Source organism: Salminus brasiliensis, chromosome 19, assembly GCF_030463535.1.
Source record: "Salminus brasiliensis chromosome 19, fSalBra1.hap2, whole genome shotgun sequence".
Classification (NCBI taxonomy): domain Eukaryota; kingdom Metazoa; phylum Chordata; class Actinopteri; order Characiformes; family Bryconidae; genus Salminus; species Salminus brasiliensis.
Genome location: NC_132896.1, coordinates 23,014,461 through 23,036,519, shown reverse-complemented (window position 1 = coordinate 23,036,519; position 22,059 = coordinate 23,014,461). Strand labels below are relative to the sequence as shown.

At 36.5% G+C, this 22,059-nt stretch overlaps 1 protein-coding gene across 4 annotated transcripts in view; it reads left to right on the top strand.

Moving 5' to 3' along the window:
- Positions 1–22,059, top strand: part of LOC140540862 (mitogen-activated protein kinase kinase kinase kinase 4) — a 46,503-nt gene that overhangs the window by 4,552 nt on the left and 19,892 nt on the right. For 2 of the 4 annotated variants that reach the window (XM_072663300.1, XM_072663303.1), the window contains exons 3-21: positions 4,118–4,174; positions 6,007–6,132; positions 7,088–7,198; positions 7,689–7,779; positions 8,068–8,198; positions 9,128–9,182; positions 9,308–9,386; positions 9,603–9,775; positions 10,120–10,192; positions 11,172–11,379; positions 12,140–12,265; positions 12,847–12,912; positions 14,906–15,079; positions 16,415–16,561; positions 17,453–17,560; positions 18,764–18,828; positions 19,014–19,090; positions 20,637–20,731; positions 21,424–21,539. In XM_072663300.1, the coding sequence (XP_072519401.1) occupies positions 4,118–4,174; positions 6,007–6,132; positions 7,088–7,198; positions 7,689–7,779; positions 8,068–8,198; positions 9,128–9,182; positions 9,308–9,386; positions 9,603–9,775; positions 10,120–10,192; positions 11,172–11,379; positions 12,140–12,265; positions 12,847–12,912; positions 14,906–15,079; positions 16,415–16,561; positions 17,453–17,560; positions 18,764–18,828; positions 19,014–19,090; positions 20,637–20,731; positions 21,424–21,539 (2,078 nt within the window). The remainder of the gene's footprint in view (positions 1–4,117; positions 4,175–6,006; positions 6,133–7,087; positions 7,199–7,688; positions 7,780–8,067; positions 8,199–9,127; positions 9,183–9,307; positions 9,387–9,602; positions 9,776–10,119; positions 10,193–11,171; positions 11,380–12,139; positions 12,266–12,846; positions 12,913–14,905; positions 15,080–16,414; positions 16,562–17,452; positions 17,561–18,763; positions 18,829–19,013; positions 19,091–20,636; positions 20,732–21,423; positions 21,540–22,059) is intronic. The other 2 variants (XM_072663302.1, XM_072663301.1) reach the window with 2 other exon arrangements.

Sequence of the window (22,059 nt, the reverse complement as noted above, 5' to 3'; positions counted from 1 at the left end):
GTAAGTCTTCACAAGGTTGGCACACATCGTTGCTGGTATGTTGGCCCATTCCTCCATGCAGATCTCCTCTAGAGCAGTGATGTTTTGGGGCTGTCGGCGGGCAACACGGACTTTCAACTCCCTCCAAAGGTTTTCTATGGGGTTGAGATCTGGAGACTGGCTAGGCCATTCCAGGACCTTGAAATGCTTCTTACGAAGTCACTCCTTTGTTGCCCTGGCAGTGTGCTTGGGATCATTGCCATGCTGAAAGACCCAGCCACGTTTCATCTTCAATGCCCTTGCTGATGGAAGGAGATTTGCACTCAAAATCTCACAATACATGGCCCCATTCATTCTTTCATGTACACGGACCAGTCGTCGTAGTCCCTTTGCAGAGAAATTTACATTTACATTTACGGCATTTAGCAGACGCTCTTATCCAGAGCGACTTACAAAGTGCTTTGCTATTTACCCAAGAAAAGCCTTAGCTAGTTAGAATAGGCTAATAATTCAAAAGATACCGCTAAGCTTAGACATTGCTAAACACAATACAATAAGGCGACCATAGAACTAGAGGTGGGTCTTCAGTCTGCGTTTGAAGACAGCGAGCGACTTGGCCGTTCGGACACCCAGGGGCAGCTCGTTCCACCACTTTGGTGCCAGGACAGAAAAAAGCCTGGACGCTTGTCTTCCGCGGTTTTTGAGGGATGGCGGGTCGAGCCGAGCCGTACTTGAAGCTCGAAGGGCTCTTGACCATTGCCATCAGATACAGAGGGGCTGGTCCGTTCTTGGCTTTGTAGGCCAGCGTCAGGGTTTTAAATCTGATGCGGGCAGCTACAGGAAGCCAGTGGAGAGAACGCAGCAGTGGAGTGACATGGCTAAATTTTGGGACATTGAAGACGACCCGTGCCGCTGCATTCTGGATGAGTTGCAGGGGCCTGATGGTGCGCAGAGGGAGACCAGCCAGAAGAGAGTTGCAGTAGTCAAGTCTGGAAGTGACGAGAGACTGAACAAGCACCTGGGTGGCCTCTCTAGAGAGGAAGGGTCGAATTCTCCGGATGTTGTACAGAAGAAATCTGCAGGACCGAGTTACGTTTGCAACATGACTTGAGAACGATAACTGATCATCCATCACTACACCAAGGCTCCAGGCTTCAGTAGAAGGAGTGACCAGTGAGTTCTCAAAGGTGATGGCAAGATCGTTTCTTGGTCCAGCAGTTCCCGGGATGTACAGCAGCTCCGTCTTGCTGGGGTTGAGTTTGAGGTGGTGAGCAGTCATCCAAGAAGAGACGTCGGCGAGGCATGCTGAGACACGGGCAGAAACTGTGTGTCAGACGGTGGGAAGGAGAGCATGAGTTGAGTGTCATCGGCGTAACAGTGGTAAGAGAATCCATGAGAGGATATCACTTTACCAAGAGAGTAAGTGTAGAGTGAGAAAAGAAGAGGACCAAGAACTGAGCCTTGTGGAACGCCAGTGGAGAGACTACAAGGAGCGGACGTGTCGCCCTGCCACGTTACCTGGTATGAGCGTCCCTGCAGGTATGATGCAAACCATTGCCATGCAGAGCCGGTAATTCCAAGACCGGCAGGGATAGACAGGAGGATCTTGTGGTCCACTGTGTCAAAAGCTGCGGAGAGGTCAAGAAGGATCAGAACCGAGGACAGTCTGGCAGCTTTAGCTGCATGGAGCTTCTCTGTAACTGCAATGAGAGCAGTTTCAGTAGAGTGTGCAGCTTTGAAGCCAGACTGGTTAGGGTCCTGAAGATTGTTCAGAGTGAGAAAGAGAGACAGTTGGTTGTAGAAGAGACAGTTGGTTGTAGAAATAGCCCCAAAGCATGATGTTGCCACCCCCATGCTTCACAGTTGGTATGGTGTTCTTTGGATGCAACTCAGCATTCACTCTTCTCCAAACACAACGAGTTGTGTTTGTACCAAACAGTTCTACTTTGGTTTCATCTGACCATAAGACATTCTCCCAATACTCCCAATGCTCTCTAGCAAACTTCAGACGCTCCCGGATATGTACTGGCTTAAGCAGGGAAACACGTCTGGCACTGCAAGATCTGAGTCCCTGGTGGCATAGTGTGTTACTGACAGTAGCCTTTGTAACGTTGGTCCCAGCTTTCTGCAGGTCATTTACTAGGTCCCCCCGTGTGGTTCTGGGATTTTTGCTCACCGTTCTTGTGATCATTTTGACCCCACGGGCTGAGATCTTGTGTGGAGCCCCTGATCGAGGGAGATTAGCAGTGGTCTTGTAGGTCTCCCATTTTCTGATTATTACTCCCACAGTTGATTTATTCAAACCAACCTGCTTGCCTATTGTAGATTCACTATTCCCAGCCTGGTGCATGTCTACAGTTTTCTTCCTGGTGTCCTTCGACAGCTCTTTGGTCTTGGCCATGGTTAAGTTTGGAGTCTGACTGTTTGAGGCTGTGGACAGGTGTCTTTTATACAGATAACGAGGTCAAACAGGTGCCATTAATACAGGTAACGAGTGGAGGACAGAAGAGCTTCTTAAAGAAGAAGTTACAGGTCTGTGAGAGCCAGATCGTTAAGTTCAATAAAAACTGTAATTACCTTAAACAATATTGTGAACTCCTTAAGCACTTCAATTAAAAATATTATTTTAAATACAGTAATACGAAATTTAATTATTTAACAAGCTAATAAGAATATTGCTGCTAAAATAGAGAGCAGGGCAGCACACAATGTAAAAACATTGAATAACAGTGTAATAAATGTAACAAAATAACACACGTCTGCAATTAAACTAGAATCGCATAACACAAAAAAGAACAAATTAACACTTTTTCAATTGCACTTAAATACAAAATATAATAAACAAAACAGCACATGTCACACAATTAAAAATAAGCACAGCTTTAAAAAGAACACTTTAAATTAACATCTTACAATACAAAAAATATATATAATGTACAAAATACCACATGTCTATTATTGTTATACATTTTACATAATAGCACATTTAGCAGCGTAGCACAATTGTAAAAAAAATTATATTAATTCATCAAAGGGTAACCTTCTTCATGTTGCAAGAAACACAAGTTTGTTCACATTGTCTGGTCAAATTGAGCTTTGTGTCTTGTGAAAGGCAGTATTTAGCTGCAAAAGCTAGTTTGGGGTAGCGAGTGGACCAGACTGGACTTTTGTTGTGTTCTTTAAATCAAATAGTTGTTTACAATCAAATAGTAATACTTACCACATTTAGATCCTCAAGCTTGTTGTTCTACCATGATATGCGAGTTGAATATCAGATATTTGCACACTGCTTTTGTCTTGTCTGCACTCAATTTGAAATGCTTCCAAACAGCTAAGCTTATCTGAGTTTTGCCACTCATATACCGTCATTAACGTAAACTGAAGCGTGATGTTAAAGCGAGGTGGAGCTAAGGAAGAAAAAAAACTAATATTCAGGTTCAGCCCTAATAGCAACATTGTATGTGAATTTTAATATATTTAACATTAATAACATTACATTTCACAACCTCTTAATGGCTCACAGTACTACATGAATTGTCAGAGAACTTGTCAGACAAGTTGTCGTACATACTGTTTGGATGCAGGTTTTCACAAGGATAATTTCAAATTAACAGGCCATACTTTAAGACATGTGAAGTTTTGTGTACGAATTTCTCTCAGCATATTTCACAAGTATTAGCCTTAAGGTCAAATGTATTTCCCTTGACCTGCTGAGGTAGCTCACCGTTGCTTTCTGCATCTCTGTTTTTTCATCAAATGAACATGGTTCCTGTCTTTAGAGTATGACACTGACTAATGTGGCTTCCTCGTGCTGTTGCTCAGTATGGTTTCAGGGAGTTGGCTATATCCCACATTCCCACTTTGTTAAAAATGTTACCTCATTGCTAAACGTTGTTGACAAACTTTTCTTGTAAAAGCTTAACAGGTTCCAAAAGATGATCTGTGAGAGTAATAAATTAATTATTTGTGTTATCTATGACTAATTGAAAATAAGAACCCTTTTGATAGAAGACCCAAAGTTTAATTTGCTGTTCTGTCGCTTGATTTAATCTGTGACATGATAAACATTAAATCTGCCTTTGAAGGAGTTCTTTGTCTTTTAACTTTACTGCTTACTAATGTCATTGTGCTTTGACAGGGTCGACATGTCAAAACAGGACAGCTGGCTGCTATCAAGGTCATGGATGTGACAGAGGTGAGGGATCCTGTTTGCCTTACTTACACTTTGACCCAGAAAGCCAAGCCAAGCGTCACAGGACAGACTGTAGCATATTGCTACCTTCACACTGCAGGTTTAAAGCATTCAGTGCAGAGTTGCACTAAATCAAAGTCAGCTCTGTAAAAAAATATTATAAGGCATGCAAATGAGCTGGTGCTAGCTCTGTGTAGCAGTGGTTATTATTTCCTTCCCTGTCAGTCAGTAGTAGTGCCGGTGGAAGTCGGAAAGTCTTGGGAAAGTTCAATCATCTTATTCCTCTGGGGGAATAAATCCCACTCAGTGATGAGAAGAAAAAAAAGTTGAGCTCATCATATGGCTCGCCACAAGAACAAAGCTAGCTTTATTACAATAACAGTGTGTACACATTAGTGAATTTAATTAAATCTTGCTTCATGCATAGAGGCACATTTAACTGCAAATTAATTTAGAAGAAGAAAGATATATGCACAGTCTCACACAGTTTTATATAGAGTGACAACGTTACACAGACTTTTCTTTCTCAGATTTAATGAAAAGGATCTATAGTTATAACAGTACATTATTTCTATTTTCAGAAAAGGTTTTCTTTTTGATTCAATATTATATTATATATTAAGCTGTCATTCACAGCTTTTATATGATTGCTTTTAAGATTATTTTTTCAATCATGATTCATTACAAGGCTTTTGTAATTAATGTATTTGTTATGTGTAAATTGGCTTGCTCACTTGGGGCTGGGACCCAGATCTTTGTAAAGCTGTGACAATTTCCATTGTTTACAGCACTATATAAATGTATATATGGCATTTAGCTTATCCAGAGCGATTTACAAGGTTACTCATATTACAGAGGTGGGCCAATGTAGTGTTAGGAGTCTTTGCCAAAGAACTCTTTATCGGTGTAGCGCAACATAGTCACCCACAGTCTCCGACATGGTGTGGTAGCTCACTGGCAGATAGTGCTGTAATCTTTTGCACCACACCAACCACTCAGCTAAATACCATATAACTATTACTATAATTTATATAAAAATACATTTTAATTAGAATTTAAATTGGAATTGGAATTTTAACCCCTCATTGTTTGATGATTTTAAGTGTATCGACCTTCTAAAAGAACAGTGATTCAACTGCAGGTTGTAGTGGTACTTTTATTATTAGATACTGTCACTCTCATGCTTAACAGTTGCAATGAAGCTATTATCACCAACTGTTGCTCATTTATTGTTTCTTCCTAAATCAAGGGCATTAAAGGGAGTTTATCCTGCCTTTGTTGTAGTAATTGTCTCTACTGTCCATGGAAGCATTTATACTAGATTTTGCAGCATTTGCAGCAAAATTTAATTTTGTTCAATGACGAGCATTAGTGAGGTCAGGATGTTGGTTGACAACCCCACATCCACAACTTATCCCAAAAATATTGGATGGAGCACCATCTTCCAGAGAACACAGTTCCACTGCTCCACACCTCTCATAAACATATAGGTAGAAAGCTTTGCAAAATACATCAATGTACTACATGAATACAATAGAGTGTACTGTTTCATAATGATAGCAAGATATTTCATTGCACCCACATGCAGTGGATTTAATAATAAACTGTAAACATTAATATTTCATTGTTTTGTCATCTGAAAGAAATTGTCATATTTAAATATGACATATACAATTTTCACATTTAAGGTACAGTTGCTTATGCAAAAAGTCACCTTGGTTCACCTTGGTTCAGAACGTCATTAAAAGGAATAGTCTTTAGTTAGCCACTCATGTGATCTAATCTTTTTTAACACACGTGTGCAAGTTTTCATTTGTTAAGGTGCTTTTTTGTAGGAGGAGGAAGATGAGATCAAACTGGAGATAAACATGCTGAAGACACATTCTCACCACAGAAACATAGCTACATACTATGGTGCTTTTGTAAAGAAAAGTCCTGTAGGTCAGGATGACCAGCTATGGGTAAGTGACCCCAGGGGGTGTTGGTCCATTTTTTTCTTTTCATTCTTTTTTTTGGTTTCTTTAGAGCATCTCAATGGGCAGTTAATGCTCCGAATGAATGTAGACCCCTATGGAGTAGGGTGATTATTTTTTATTTATTACATTTATTAATTTCTTCTTTACCATACTACCCAGCTCTCCTGAACTCTCCTGGCTTTTCTATTGGCACAGTCACGTTAGCACTGCCTATGTCAGACAGCATTGACACGCCAATGTGCAGCTTTCATCCCAAACCACAGCCTTTTCATCCCAACTTCCATCTGCATTAATCAATAGATCAGCCACCTTCCATTTGTTTTACCTACAAAATAATCACTACCTCACACAAGCGACTATACCTTCTTACACCCAAATCTCCACATTGCATCTATTATTACTGAGAGTTTATATATTGGCTCAATTGACTTAATTGATTTACTCAATTGACTTACGCTCCACTCAGGGGTGGGTTCTTCTAATGGTAGCCCTCAACTTGCTTACCCGGGGTCTAGGCTTGGATTTCTCTTATTCACTAGTAACAAAATGAGCTATTGAATCAGTGGAATTCATTCTCTTCATTACTAGGTCTTTAACTCCTGGACCAGACTGGCTCAAACTCACATTTTTCTACTGGCTCAAGTCACAACTCACAAGTTCTCTACCTAGAAGCTACAGATTTCATTGTACTTCAACTATAGTTGAATCAAGATGTTCCAAAGCCTATGGACTACAAAATATTCTATTATATTTTGTATATATATATATATATATATATATATATATATATATATATATATGTATATGTTATGCAATACATTTTGAGAAAGACTTTGTGAACCTTTAGTGTACTTTGTGGACAGTACTTGGCATATATTTTTTATTTTTTGTAATAATAATAGACTGTGGCAATTTTGTGTTGTCCACCTGTACCCGGCAGCTTGTGATGGAGTATTGTGGAGCTGGCTCAGTTACAGATCTGGTAAAGAAGACCAAAGGAAACTGTCTGAAAGAAGACTGGATTGCATATATAAGCAGAGAAGTCCTACGAGTGAGTTCTGGCCCCTACTTCATTACTTTTTTTAGTTTTTTCTTTTTTAATGAATATAGCTCAAGCTTTTGCTTTTGTGTGTGTTGTATCACTGTAACAATATGCAAAATAAAACATTTTGATACAGTGGTGCCTCCATGTAATACATTTTTCAATAGGGCAAAAAATAATATGCATTTTGTGTTCATATGTTACCGTAAATGTTGATTCAGAGCATTCATCTTTTGATATTTCATATATTAAAATGTAAAATATGATTGGTTTGATTAAAAGTTCAAAACCCTGTGCAAATTTAGTAAAACAAACCCCAAAGTCCTAAGCGTTGCTGGTTTGTTGTTGCTGTTTTCACGGATAGAAATAGATGCTAGCGAGAAAAAACATTAAAGTCCATTCAAACAATGTTCATAAGCAAAGAGATGAAAGGGCTTGCTGATCTTTTCATTTAAAGTAGCAAAAAAGGTTTGAGATTATTTACACTGTCACTCTTTAGGGTTTGTCTCATCTCCACTCACACCATGTCATCCATCGTGACATCAAAGGACAGAATGTTTTGCTGACTGAGAATGCTGAGGTTAAACTTGGTAAGAAGGACAAACACATAAGACTTTTCATATTTCTTTTTTCCCCATTCTATTCATGTTGAAAGGTTTTTTTTAAAACTTGCAAGACCATTAAAATATAACAAAATTATTCCAAGTCATGGTGTTTAATTATCACTGTAGTATTTAATTTGTAGTATTTAATTATCAATCTATACTGTTGATAAAAATATACAATGTCAAACTCAGTGTAAATGTTTTAAAAAAAAAATACAAAATATAAAAAACTGATTTAAGGGCAATGTACTGACCTCACATTTCTGACACCAGTGGATTTTGGTGTGAGTGCTCAGCTGGACAGGACAATTGGAAGAAGGAACACATTCATTGGGACACCATATTGGATGGCTCCTGAAGTGATTGCTTGTGATGAGAATCCAGAATCTACATATGACTACAGAGTGAGTACTGCACACACAGGACACTGTGAAAAACTCATCATAAAATTGCAACGTGAGTTAATCAGTTTATCTATAGCCTATTTGTTTGCAGGTGTCCGATTCCTTTTTTATAACTTTTTGAATAAACTTTAAACCTTGTGCATGCAAGATGACCTAATGTAGAAGGGGAACAAATTCTAATTTCTGCTAAATTGGGTGTTGCTTGACTCTGTAAGGTCCCCAATATCTAGAATAGACCGCATTGCTGATTTACAGTTGTTAACAGAGAACAAAATGTGGCCATCAAGGGTATCCAAACATTTGCAAAAGCCTGTATGTGAGTGCTGAATGTTGATGTTTTTTTGGTGTTGATATAGAACTAAAACTGCTGAAGTCTGCTACATTTTTGACTATATATAACTAAATTGTCCAGTGTTATTAGTTCCTTAAAATCCATATCAGTGATGGTTGGGCCATAAAAATTATATATACTTTGTGATCAGACATGGTGATTGTGGTCCTTTTGTGACATGATGATTGTGGTAATTCTTTTACTTTAGCACTCTTTGCAAAGTACATGCTTATCTTGCCCCATGAGGCACACTTTATGTAAAAAAAAAAGTGATTTTATTTCTCCATGCAGTATATTTGATTGTGCTAAAGTTTAATTCTGTGGCATTTTGTGTGTTTTTTTCCTCCCAAGAAAGGCAGGATTTTGTCTGTGATTACAAGGCTTTTGATAACAAAATAGCCTTGAAGAAGCTTTTTGAGTTTTTTTATTAGATTATATGATAGAATCAGAAGAAAATAATAACATTTTAAATAGTCTTTTTTTACTTTATATAACCAGATGTATGGTTAAGCTCAGGAGCATTATTAAAGCCAGTTTTGTGACAACAGTTATACAGTAATAATTGGTTTTCGCCATTTTATTTTGTTTATTATTGTAGAGTGATCTCTGGTCTCTGGGCATCACTGCTTTGGAAATGGCGGAAGGAGCACCACGTGAGTTTGACTAGATAAGCATTTTCTAGTAAAAAGGACTGTAGTGAACAGATCATCTGTGTCAGGTATTTCCCATAGATCAAGGTTTAAAACTTTTTTTTTGTTGTTGTTGTCTTTTTACTCAGCCTTGTGTGATATGCATCCAATGAGAGCCCTCTTTCTGATTCCACGCAACCCACCTCCAAAACTTAAATCCAGGAAATGGTATGACAGCTTTTGCACAACTTGCACTACTCACTAAAAAGAAGGAACCTTTATTTCAAAGTAAAATGGTTAAACAAAAACTATACTCTATTCTCATATTAGTGATTGCAGTTTGCCTTTATTGTTTTTATCTACTATGTTCCTTTAGTCTTTCAGACTCAGGGCTTGCATTTCCTGTCTTAAATAATGCAAAACACTGCATCTCTCACCTTGAAGGTCCAAGAAGCTTCTGACCTTTGTGGAGAGCTGCTTGGTAAAGAACTACTTGCACAGGCCAAGCACTGAGACTCTTCTGCGCCATCCCTTTGTCAAAGACTTGAATGAAAGACAAGTCCGCATCATGCTTAAAGACCACCTGGACAGAACTAGGAAGAAGAAAGGGGAAAAAGGTGAGGAGTGGCTTTACCATTTAAAATGTATGTGTTCTTTAACAGTGTCAGAGCCTTTTTAACTGTCATTTCAGCTGAAGTGTACATGGATAAACACAGTACTTTTTATTGTTGTAATATTTTATTGATGCTGTCTCAAACATTCCTTACCGTCTGATTAATGCATAATGGCTTGATCACTTAAGAATCCATGTTTGTAATGTCCAACATTTATTGTACCCTTTAAATGACCCTTTAAAAAACCTTTATATTTTTTGTGACAATGAAAGTATGAATGATTTCATTTAAAATTTGGTCTCTAATAATAAATAGTGTGTTTTTTACATTTTGCTCTTATTAAAAAGAGGGAACAGAATATGAATACAGTGGAAGTGACAATGAGGAAGATGAAGTGAATGAAGATGAGGGAGAACCCAGGTATGCATAAATTCAGGCGAACTGAATGAAGGGCCCTACACTGCACACTGCTGTCTTATACCCCGCCAAACAGTCAAATCTTAACTCCTTCCGCTTTGTAGTTTAAATAACAAACAATGCTTGCGAATGAGTCTACGCTATATCTATTGCTATTTTGGCAGTGAATTGTCACAGGCACGCAGCAGTGCACAAACCCATAGCATGTGCCAGTTGGCAAGTGAGCAAACTTTTACATCAACAATAAACATAAGAGCACCTGGCTCTTAAAGGGAATGGCAAGTGACACACTGATTGGTTTATTGCATGTTACGCCCAAAACACATCCATGAATAATTAAGAGATTTAGTGCATGCCTTTTGTGCGCTTCGAGCCGCACAAGGCGTATTTTTCCTGTTGTCACAATAGCAAAGACACACTGATGCCCTAAATTAAGCTGCACTGTGCACGGTTGTCTACTCTCCTAAAGAATGCTAAAATTGTCTCCAGACTTATAAGCGTATCATCTTGCACAACCAAATTCTGGCCTTTCAGAATTCATGTTCTCATTAGCAGTGACATAACTGTGTCACCAGATGCTCCATCTTATGTGATTTCCGAGTGACCCTCATGCCATATGTCTTTGCCTTAAAAATAATATTTTATTTATGTACTTGTTTCATACATTTTCAGGACAAATGAAAAAGGGCAACAGTGTGAAAAGCAGATAGTCTTGAGGTTGTAAAGTGTCTCTTTTATTTTTAAACTCAAAGGGTTCATTTTATTTTTTTTGTTACCATAGTTAAGGTTAGGGTAAGGTTTTTGATTAAGTTTAGAATTTTTTTTATGAGATTATAAGATTTTTGTCATTTTTTGGATTTTGTTTTTGTACATGTGATGTGCGATCTCGTGTACAGTCTTTACACTGTATAAAAACAAACACTGTGTGTTTGTGTGTGTTTGGGTGCGCATGTGCGCTCAAATGCTCTTTTTCTGTCTCTAGCTCTATAGTCAACCTTCCTGGTGAATCCACATTAAGGCGCGAGTTTCTCCGACTGCAACAGGAAAATAAAAGCCGCTCTGAAGCTCAAAGACAGGCCCAGCTCCTCCAGAATCAGCTCCAGGACCAGGAGCGCTACAAGAAGCAGTTACTTGCTGATAGACAGAGGAGGATTGAGCATCAACAGGAGCAAAGAAAATTTCTTGAAGATGTATGGCTTTTTTTTCATTTAACTTTTTTACTGTTATTTAAGTTGTTAGTCAAAAAAACAACATGCTAAAAAATAGTGTTGATTTTTAGGGTAAGGAACTAAATGAAATACATGATATTAGTGATGCCATATTGACAAGGTAATAAGGAGTTTTTATTAATAATTTAATTGAATTTTTAAGTTTATTAGTTGCAAGGGTACAAAATACTGTGTATATATGTAATTGTTCTTTAGTACTTTAACACATATTTCTATCATTATTTTGATTTATACTTTACTTAAATGTGATTGAATACTTTCGTGTTTGTTTCCAATCAGTTGAGTGTCAATGCATTTAAATTGTTTTCATAAAAACATCTGGCCAAATTGACATTAGTGTAAAATTATACTGCAAACAACTCCCATATCTGTTAAAACATTTACTTTTTACTTGTAGATACTTGTAGACACATGGTTAAATGTCAGTCCTTTTTGACATTTTAATGTAGAAGGCATTAAAATATAATCTATTTACATTGACTTTGAATATTGAGAAAGGTAATCCCTTCTTTTGTAAGTTTTTTAAGTCTGTAAATCAAGTCAAGTCAAGATTTATTTGCCGTTTGTACATGTCATGATAGACATACATTGAAATGTTTGTGGTCCTGCGAATGGAACTTAATGTTGCTACTGAATTAAGCAACAATCTGCTGAGTTACTGGAGATGGTGTGAGCCAGTGTACAATTTGGGTTTTGATCTAAAAAATTTTGTGTGTGGCAGCAGCAGAAAAGACAGCTGCAGTCCTTCCAGTGGTCGGAGCTCCAGGAGCTGTTATGGCAAGAAGAGACTGAGTTTAATGAAAGAAGCCCCCAAGAGGAGAGTGCAAAACAGAATGTAAAGAAACAGGTTTGTGAAATTGCATAATTGCATAGTTGGACCTTTACTACACATTTGAATTTTCTTCTGTTTGTGCTCAGATTAATTAATTAATAAAAGAGAACTGAATAGAAACAGGAAGAGTTTGTCCCTTGTTGCTGTGTGCAGATTATGCTTTGTAGTTTGGGCTCTTAAGAGACAGAAGCATTTATAATTCAAATGAAATGTTAGCACAGCACTTTCAACTTGCCTGGTTGTTAATTACAGTCCATTGATTCACACTGCAGTGTCCGTATGCATGTCTGCCCCCCCCCACACACACACACACACATGTACACACATGCATACAATTTGGTGTGTGATGCAGTATTTTCAGTAACTTTTGACTGCTTCCAAGGAAGATGACATTCATTTGACAGTTCTTAAATAGCTTTAGATCGTGATTAGATTTTCTCCATTGCCACAGCTCTCTAAAACACATAGTATGGATGCAGAATATTTCATTATTTTCTATATCTGTCTTCGTGTAGATTGCATCTGTCCATCAGTGGTTTGCATAATTCACAGTATATTGTGAGCTTGCTTATAATTTTGCTCTTATTGAATTGTAGCTTGAAGATTCTGGAAGACAAAGGGTTGATGTGGGACCGTTGTCTTTGGATTTATTTGCCGACCAGGTAAATAAAAGTCTTTAGGAATGCAACTTACTCTTACATATTACACATGATTGACTTGACAAATACACATAAAATACACATATGTGTATTGACATGTGACCATTAATACAGTTTAAAGAAAATGTAAGTGAGCCCTGATTTGATTGTTATCCAAGTCATAAGTATGGACAAACACATAATATTAGTAATCTGTGCAAAAAGCCATGTGATTTCAAGGAGATTACTAAGGGTCTTACAACTGTAGTACTTACTGAGTACTTAGTCATGCTGTTTAATCCAGTCTTCCCTTATACATCAGTAGGAATATAAGTCACACATCACTCATGTTTTATTGTTACTCTGCTTAAACAACATTTACTGATCTAAAATGCACCCTCAATGTAAAAAATCACACTGAGCATGCAACAAAAAAGGGAGCCATTTTAATACAAAGAACCTGATACATACTGTATAAACACTCAAAACTTATTATGAATTTTACTATTTGCAGTGTTAATATGCACCACTGTGTCAGCAGTGGTGGTCAGACATTTGATTTGGTCAGGTTAAATATTGTAGAAGGCAAAATCAATATTTTAATTCAATAATAGTGTAATGTGTTGTTCATGAATTGAGGCATTATTTATACATCATGTGTTACAAACATTAGGGGTAAGCATTTTACCATTGTTGATTGGCTAACATTTTTCTTTTGTGGTTCGTAGTTCTTGTATAGACAAACTGTTTCAGTGTTTGATTGTTTCAAAACAGAACATGTGCGCTGGCTAACTTAAGAACTGGAGTTGCATTTTTGGGAATCAAAATTGTTAATCTAGAGCAACTACAACGTGGATATGGTGTTGAGACCAAGACTGACATTATAAGGAAAAGCATTTAAGGTCTGGAGTGATCACATCATTGCAAGGACGACCATCTGTAATGAGCTGATTACCAAATGGCTTTCTACTCCCCATATAGTGCACTATATACTTGAAAAAAAAAACACTTTGGTTCTGCAACCAAATACTAAATTAAATGTCTCACAACTTAGCTACTTATGCATTCACTACTGAACATTTAACTCAGTACCTTCAGCATTCCTAATTTACACTTCCTACTAACCAGTACTGTAATGAATACAGATTAGCATCCACACAGATGATCAATATATAGGATAGACTAAAGCACAAAAGTGGATAAAAAAGACTTCTGGAGTACTTTTATGAGAAGTCCTTATGAAAAACATTTTGTTTGTTGTGGCCAAGGCATGTGTGTAATATGATTTAGCCTTTGAATGGAGTTTCATGAGACTGGGGGGATGTTTATTTACAATAAGGAAACAAGACACTGAATGATTCCTAAAGCTTGTAGCTCTTAAGCTTTGTCTTGTCTATGGTGTCATTTGGCTTAGAACTTGCTGCATTGTTTTAGATACTTCTGTTAATAAATGTGTCCCAAACCTGTCAGATAGCACACAGGTCACAAGTGAATTGTTCCTGTAAGTTTTCAATGAAGGCTTATGGTTAAAAGGGCAGTATGCAGTTAGCTTGCAGAAGCTAGCTGGTCAGTTTAGATTAGCTTTTAGTCTAGCATCGATACCTGCTTACTTTCCTGGGTACTTAACTTGCTGAGAATCGGACTTTTGCTTGGTGTACATTTTTAATTTCTCCTGTTTGGGATTAGGATCTAACAAACTTAGTCTTTGTACAGGATTTTTTTTTTTTCGTAAAATCAGTGTCCTCACATTAGCCACCAGACATCACATTCGGACTCACTTTCTCTATGCGGGTAGGATGGCCCTCTCTTACACCATCACTCATGATGCCATCCATTGTGGGTGTCTAGCATATATAAAGGAACTGGCAGTTCTCCAGCACGTGTTTAGCAGTGACATTCCAATAGCAGCAATTTGAAAAAGCTGCCATGGCTGTAATTCGAATGCTATGTGACTTTCTAGAATTGTTATCTAGCAGTGTGCAAACAATGAATGCACTCTGTCCTTGTCATTGTGTAGGAGAAGGCCAAACAACCACCCCAGCAGCAGCTGGCTAGAAAGATCCATCGCACGCTTCCTAAAGACCAGGCACAGCTGCTTTCGCTTCAGCACGACCACAGGCACAAGCAAAGGGAGGTCCAGAAGCCTGCTAATGCCACAGCTAACTGTCCTGCCAGCAGCCAGTATAAAGTGGTAAAAGATTTGGCAAGCTTGCTTTTGCTGTTTTTCTGTATGCTAGGACTGTAAAGATATTCTCTCCTTATCTGAATGCTTGGAACTGTGTTGTTTTGACATTCTTGCAGCAGGGAACTGTGGATAGGCTTGTAAAAGGTACTTTACATAAAACGTTAATACATTAAACTTCATATCTCCAAAAAAGGTTTTTTAAGGACCTTAGGATGTAAACAAGGTTTTTTATAGCATGCATTTGTTGTTATTAGCTCAGTTACTGCAAACACCCAGTTTAATGGTCAGTAGGGCCCAATCAATTTAATACATCTTTCATATTAGTGTATTGCCTCAGTTATAGTATAATGCTATTGGCATGTACTTCATCTACAGTCATATGCAAAGGTTTGGGCACCCCTGGTCAGATTATGTGTTAAATTTTTTTATGTGTAAATATGTTTGTATCCTCTTAAGAAAACATGCTTTACTGCATTCTGAAGCATAATTACTGTTTATTTGCTTAAGTTAATATTCCAATATTTTATTTGTTTACTTACAGTTGCAAGAAAAGGTAAGTAAATCTCATAGGATTACGTGACTTTCTGCATAAACAAACAAATAATACACAAACAGTTGTACTGTCTAGGTATGGCCATCCTGATAACATTATTGCCCAGATGAGTCAAAAGCAGAGATTCTTGCACAAATGAGCACCACTATATTTTGAGGAAAAAATAAATCTCAAGAAATCTCAAAATCTCATTCCAACTGTGAAGCAGGGTAATGGATCATCATGGTTTGGGTCTGCTTTGCAGGCAAAAAATATTAATGAACTGAAACACATTTTCAGAGGAGGGAGGAGTGGTCCAACATTATCTAGTAAATGTGGCTAATAGGCAGTCTTTAGGTTATGAAATTCAAGGGTTTGCATACATTTTCTAGCCTGCACTCTGGATGTTTACTCAATAATCTCAATAAAACATGAACAATACAGCTATTATTATTATTTTATTATTATATTATATTATATTAATTATAGTAATCAGTGCAGAATGATTTCACATCCTTTTTCATGTATCTCTAAAATATCAACAAATCATATGATTTGACCTGGGCACCCAGACTTTAGCATAAGAATGTATGTCACAACAGTATTATGACACTTTAAAAAAATTGAGAAGATTTTTTCTTATATTTACTGAAACTGATTTCTTAGACCAGTTTATTCTAGACTCGTCAGTTAGTTCATATTTTTGTTATAATTTTTACACATCTGTATTTCCTTTTCAAAAATCTTAATATCAGTCAGACTCTGCTGTTCAGTAAACAGTATGTTCTCTTGCTCATATTAACATTTAGATGGAGGACAAAATGAAAGCTTTGAAGAGCCATTATGCTAATCTAAACAAAATAGATACAGAGTCTTCGATCCACATCCAGTCAAGATTGGGCTCAGGAAGCAACTCCAGTCCCTGTACACCAGCCCTCCAGAGAGCCGTAATTCAGGTACATCTCTAAATGATGAGTAACAAAATCCAGATGACAATTTAAATAACTTGCAATAGTACTGCAAATTTGTCCATTAATTACAATGATTTTCTTAAATACAATTTATTATTAATAATAAAAACAATTTGTAATTTTACTATTTTGTTAACATATACAACATACTGTGTTTGTTATATTATTTACATATAATTATATACTTACATTGTACATATAATTATATACTTTTATAATAATGTATTATTTACATGTAATTAAGACTAACAAAAATACTGCTCAATAAAAAAAATCTTATCTTTACATTGTTCCAAACTGTAAAGAGGTGTCAACAGTTAGACAAAAGACACACATACATACATACATACATACATACACACATAGCAATTATAAAAAAAAAGTACAATAATATACTTAAATATACAAAATATACAAAAAGTACTTAAGGGGGCAAGGATAAGATTGTATCTAGTGTTGCTAGTTAGATGCTCATCCCAAGCTGTTACCTAAAACTGTTATAAGACATGAGATAATAGTAAATATCCCCACATTTGTTTTAGTTATTATTAAGACATGTTGTATGTAGAATAAATACAATGAAATTAGTAGTATGATGTCACATGTGAACATGAAAAGTGCTTTACATTTTTGAATAAAGGTGGTAGAACGTGTGATGAGGTTGCATAATTCTCTATATAATATTTACTTATAGGAGCTGACGTTATCAGTGTTAAAGAAAATATTACAGTATTACATCCTGTTTCTGATTTTGATTCTGAAACTGGCATCACTTTTACAGTTCATGTTTTTATAATAATTGTGTGTCCCAAATAGAAATTTTGATGGACTTTTTTTTGTTTGTTTGTTTGTTTGTTTGTTTGTTTGTTATTTTAGAATGCCAATTTGTGCACTAGTCTAACGAGTCAGCACAGTAACTCAATGTCTAATATGGCCAGTCCTGGTCTATCACCCACAGTGGATGATGTGTTCTTCCCTCCTAAGGTTAGTTCTGCAATTCTGAATGACATCATTTTAATTTAAAGCCCAAAGGAACCTACATCTATGAAAGCTCTCTAATTAGACTATTTTGCTCTTGTTGGCAGACAGTATGCATGTAGATGTATGTCTCATCAAATAATACATCTGGTATTTAAGAGTTTTATCATTTGTGTTTATTTTAATTAACTTTGCTGGATGTTTTATATGTACAACTCAAATTTGCTATCAAAAACTATGACTTTATTGCATTCTTTTTAAAATGTATACCTGTAGTTACATGTAATAAGATGTGGTTACAATTGTTCTTTACTAGCAGTTCTTTCTGAAGGCCTCAGAGAGCTCTTTGGATCTCACCATAGGGATACCACTCACTTCAACAATCAAGAGCAAACCTAACTAAATGTCCTAATCATCTGCAGCTGATGTGCTACACCTGATTCTAATTTTAGAAATTTCAAGTAGTAATAAATGTGGAAGTATTCTGACTTTTTCCTCATGAGGAAATTGCATTTCCATTAATTACATTTTACAAAATGCTGTGTTTTATGTGTGATTACCTTGATTAGCTGTGTTTACTACTTCTCAATTAAAAATCAAGCAAGGGCTAAAGAGTCTAAACATTTACATGAGACTATATGTAATGGGCTAAATTTAACAATACAAGGAATCACAAAATACTGGATGCACTGAGAGCAAATTGGCATTGGCATTGTACCCCTTCCAAGCCTAAATATGAGCATAACAAATAAAAGCATACTGCTTTATTCATCTGATTCTTTTTGTTTTTGCATTTATTATAGTAAGTATGTACAGTACATAAGCCAAGGATCAGCATGGTACATGATGGCAACCAGTGATCATTAAATTGATCTTAAACCATAAACCAATACAAAAGCAATGTTTGCAAAACTAACAACTATGCAAAAGTGTTGCATAGGTGCTGAAACATTTGTCAAAACAACTTCCTTTTTCATTGGGTGGTGTCTTCCTTCCTTTATGACACACTTGAGAGCAGAATGGGAAGGCTGTCAGCAAGTTAGAAAACCACATTGGCCAAAAAAACAACAAAAAACAGAGAAAGCCACTAACAAATGTTGGTTGGGGGTTTATGATTGTTAAATTAAAGGTTCCAGTTGCTCTAATATGTAATGTGACAATGTGTGTTGTCAGTATTAAACAGGTGCTTTCTGTCTGCATTTTTACAAGGTCCCAGAGCGTACAACTTCAAAATTGTACTACAAAGAGAATGTGAGCCACAACAGAACGCCACAGTAAGAAAGTTTATTTCTAGTTAAGTGTGTCTGATATTTTGCAAATATAGGTCAATTAGCAGTGATTCAATTTCCTCAGTTTTTGTATATTCAACTTGCTTCATTAGCTCCCTATGGCTTCTGTGATTAACTGACACATGCATTATGTTTTTTGGTGTCCATCTTTTTGTTTATCATTTCTTCAGTGGAGACCTGCAGTCCCAGATGGAGAAAAGATTGTTGTTTCCAACCTCTCAAAACAGTTCAAGCAGCACTGAGTCAGGTATGTGCATGAAGGGTGTAATTAGAGTAAAGAATACTTGTTTAATGTAACATGAAACATGAAGGTTTATTCTGCTACTTTCTCTGTTGCACCCTGAAGTGCATACTGTTCTGGTATTTGTTGAACCTAGGCCCATCTATAAGTTTTTTTTTTTTTTACCATGACTGCCATGTTGAAATCCTTGTTCAGAAATATAATAATAAGATACTGCTTACACATGCTTCTTCTAATCCCTCCTAAAAGTGGTAATTTCATGGTATGATGAAAAATGTGTGTTGATGTGCCCTATAGCAAAAACGGTTATACACAATTATACAACTTTTCAGGGATGGAATGAGGTGTCAAGCTTTTCTGGTCAGGTTGTATTGATAAATGTTGCTCATGATGTTGCTAGATGATTCGGGTATGTTATCCTCTCCAATTTGCTTCTGCTTCTCCAGTATTAGAGCTTTCAGTGTTACCAAAGCTTATAAAAGTACATTCCTTGCTGCTGCTTTCATTGTACTTTTTACTATAACAGTACCTCCAAAATGGCACCTTGGTGACATCACAGGTGCATTAGTCATCGGTAGCAGTTACAGTTGAAACCAGAAATTTACATACACTATATAAAAAGACACATATGCATTTTTTCCACTTTCTGACATGAAATCAGAATAAACCGTTCCTGTTTTAGGTCAATTAGGATTACCAAAATTATTTCCATTTGCTAAATGCCAGAATAATGAGAGAGGGATATTTTTGAAGGCAATTTTTCAAAAGTTTAAAAAACATTTCATTAGTGTTTGGTACCATTGCCCTTAAACTCTATGACTTGGGTTAAACGTTTTGGATATGCTTCCACAAACTTCTCACAGTAGTTGGCAGGAATCTTGCCCATATCCTCCTGACAGAACTGGTGTAACTGAGCCATGTTTGTAGACCACCTTGCTTGCACAAAGCTAAACCCCTTATGAAGTTGCTGGCTGAAGCTGGTAAAGACATGACATCATCATATTGGCTGTCCCAAATTGTTTAAAGGCATAGTAGTGTATTTAAACTTTTGACTTGGAAGAAAGTAATAAAAATTGCCTTATACAAAATCCCTCTCTCATTATTCTGTCATTTAGCAAATAGAAATAATTTTGGTAATCCTAATTGACCTAAAACAGGATAAGTTTATTCTAAATTCATGTCAGACAGTGAGACAGTGATTAAAAATTATTAGTGCATAGTCTAAAGTTGAATAAAGTACTCACCCATCATCCCAGTCCCCCCAAAAACTAACATTGTGTGTCATCTTTCCATCTTCCTATTATGTTACATGTCTTATGTGTGCACTCACTTAGACTGATTCCTTAACTTTTGGCCCACTGCATTGCACAATATCTTTTTCTTTTTTGTTGGTTGACTTCAGTGCTTACATTTTCAGTGTTGTGTTAAGAAAGAGTAATTAGAGAACAATCAAGAACAATCTAGAAGTAATAAAATATCAGTACTGTTAGATAGTGGACATGCTTTCAGATACATAAGATCTTAAATGGCATGTTCTCCTAATTTGTCACAGGTTACTATCGGCCAGAGAGTGCTTCTTGCCACAGTGACATTCACCAGTTCCAGAAGTATCCAGACGCATGTTCAAGAATGTTGTTACAAAATGAGGTACGTTATTGCAGTCAGGCTTTGCCTATATATGTGTAAGCCTTACATTATCTTAATATATATATATATATATATATATATATATATATACATACACATATATACATATCTATAATACCAAAACAGCCCAGTAGAAGGATTTTTGTTGATATTAAAGTAATTGCTTTTGTTAGTACACACAAAGGAATTATACTTTTTACCCGAATAGATGCTCAGAGTACAGGTTTATCATGCTTTATAACGCTCATACAGTGCTCACATTTAAAGATATTACTGTTTAGCATAATGAACACTGTGTATACATTGTGGAGTTAAACCAAATCTAAAATCAAAGAGAGGTTAGTCACAACAAAATTAACCAAAAAGAGCTTATGGTGACATGTGTGTCACAGACCCTTTAAAATATGTGGAAAGTTCTTTACAGCACTTCACAGGCTACGTCCTTCCCTTTAACTTATAAAGTCCTTCTCAACATCCTGGATGTGAACATGTGATGTCATTTGCAAAATGTCAGTGTGCTTGGGTAGTTCTTGAGACAAAACCAGCTTATTTTAATTGTATTTGTTGCTTTTAAAGTTCTGCTTCAACCATAAAACAATTCAAACGCTTTAATACAATGCCATGTATTACATAGAACCAGTTCTGAGCACTCAATGAGCTGCTTAATTCTAAATTATTTTTATTTCCCTAAGGACTTTCATCTAAGCCCTAAGCACAAGTCTCACTTCAGTCCTCAGTCCAGAAAAGCTGCAGAGTACTCTTCCTCCAGTGACGAAGTGGGTAGCAGTGATGATGATGAAAAAAACAGGTCAGCTTGTTTCATCAGTCTCCTCTGTTCCTTTAGTTTGTTGTTCTATCAGCTAATATGTACAACTGACATTTTAATGACATCTATATTTGAGATTTTCAAAGTTCCTTTTGACACAGTTGTGGTTGGGAGTTTATGGCATATGGATTTCATGGCAATATTGGGTTATCAGTGATTTCTTTACTGTTTTTTTTCTGGGACAGAATCAGTGTACAACATACATCTTTATTATAAAAAGAAACAAGAGTTTGGTGCACAAAGTTTAATATTTTGGGGGGTTTCTAAAACCAAAACAGGCTCAGACTTATGCACAGAGGGTTATCCATACACCCGCCAATACACCCTCTTAGATTAGTAATTTAGTGGTTCTGAATGTCTTTTCATGTCTGTTAGTGATCATGAAGGTTAATTACAGAAAGTCAAGAATGTCTCTTTGAAGCATTTTTAAACTGAGAGCTGTTTGCCACCACTGGCAATATCTCACTGTCTACAGCCATAGACAAATGTATTTGTAAATTGC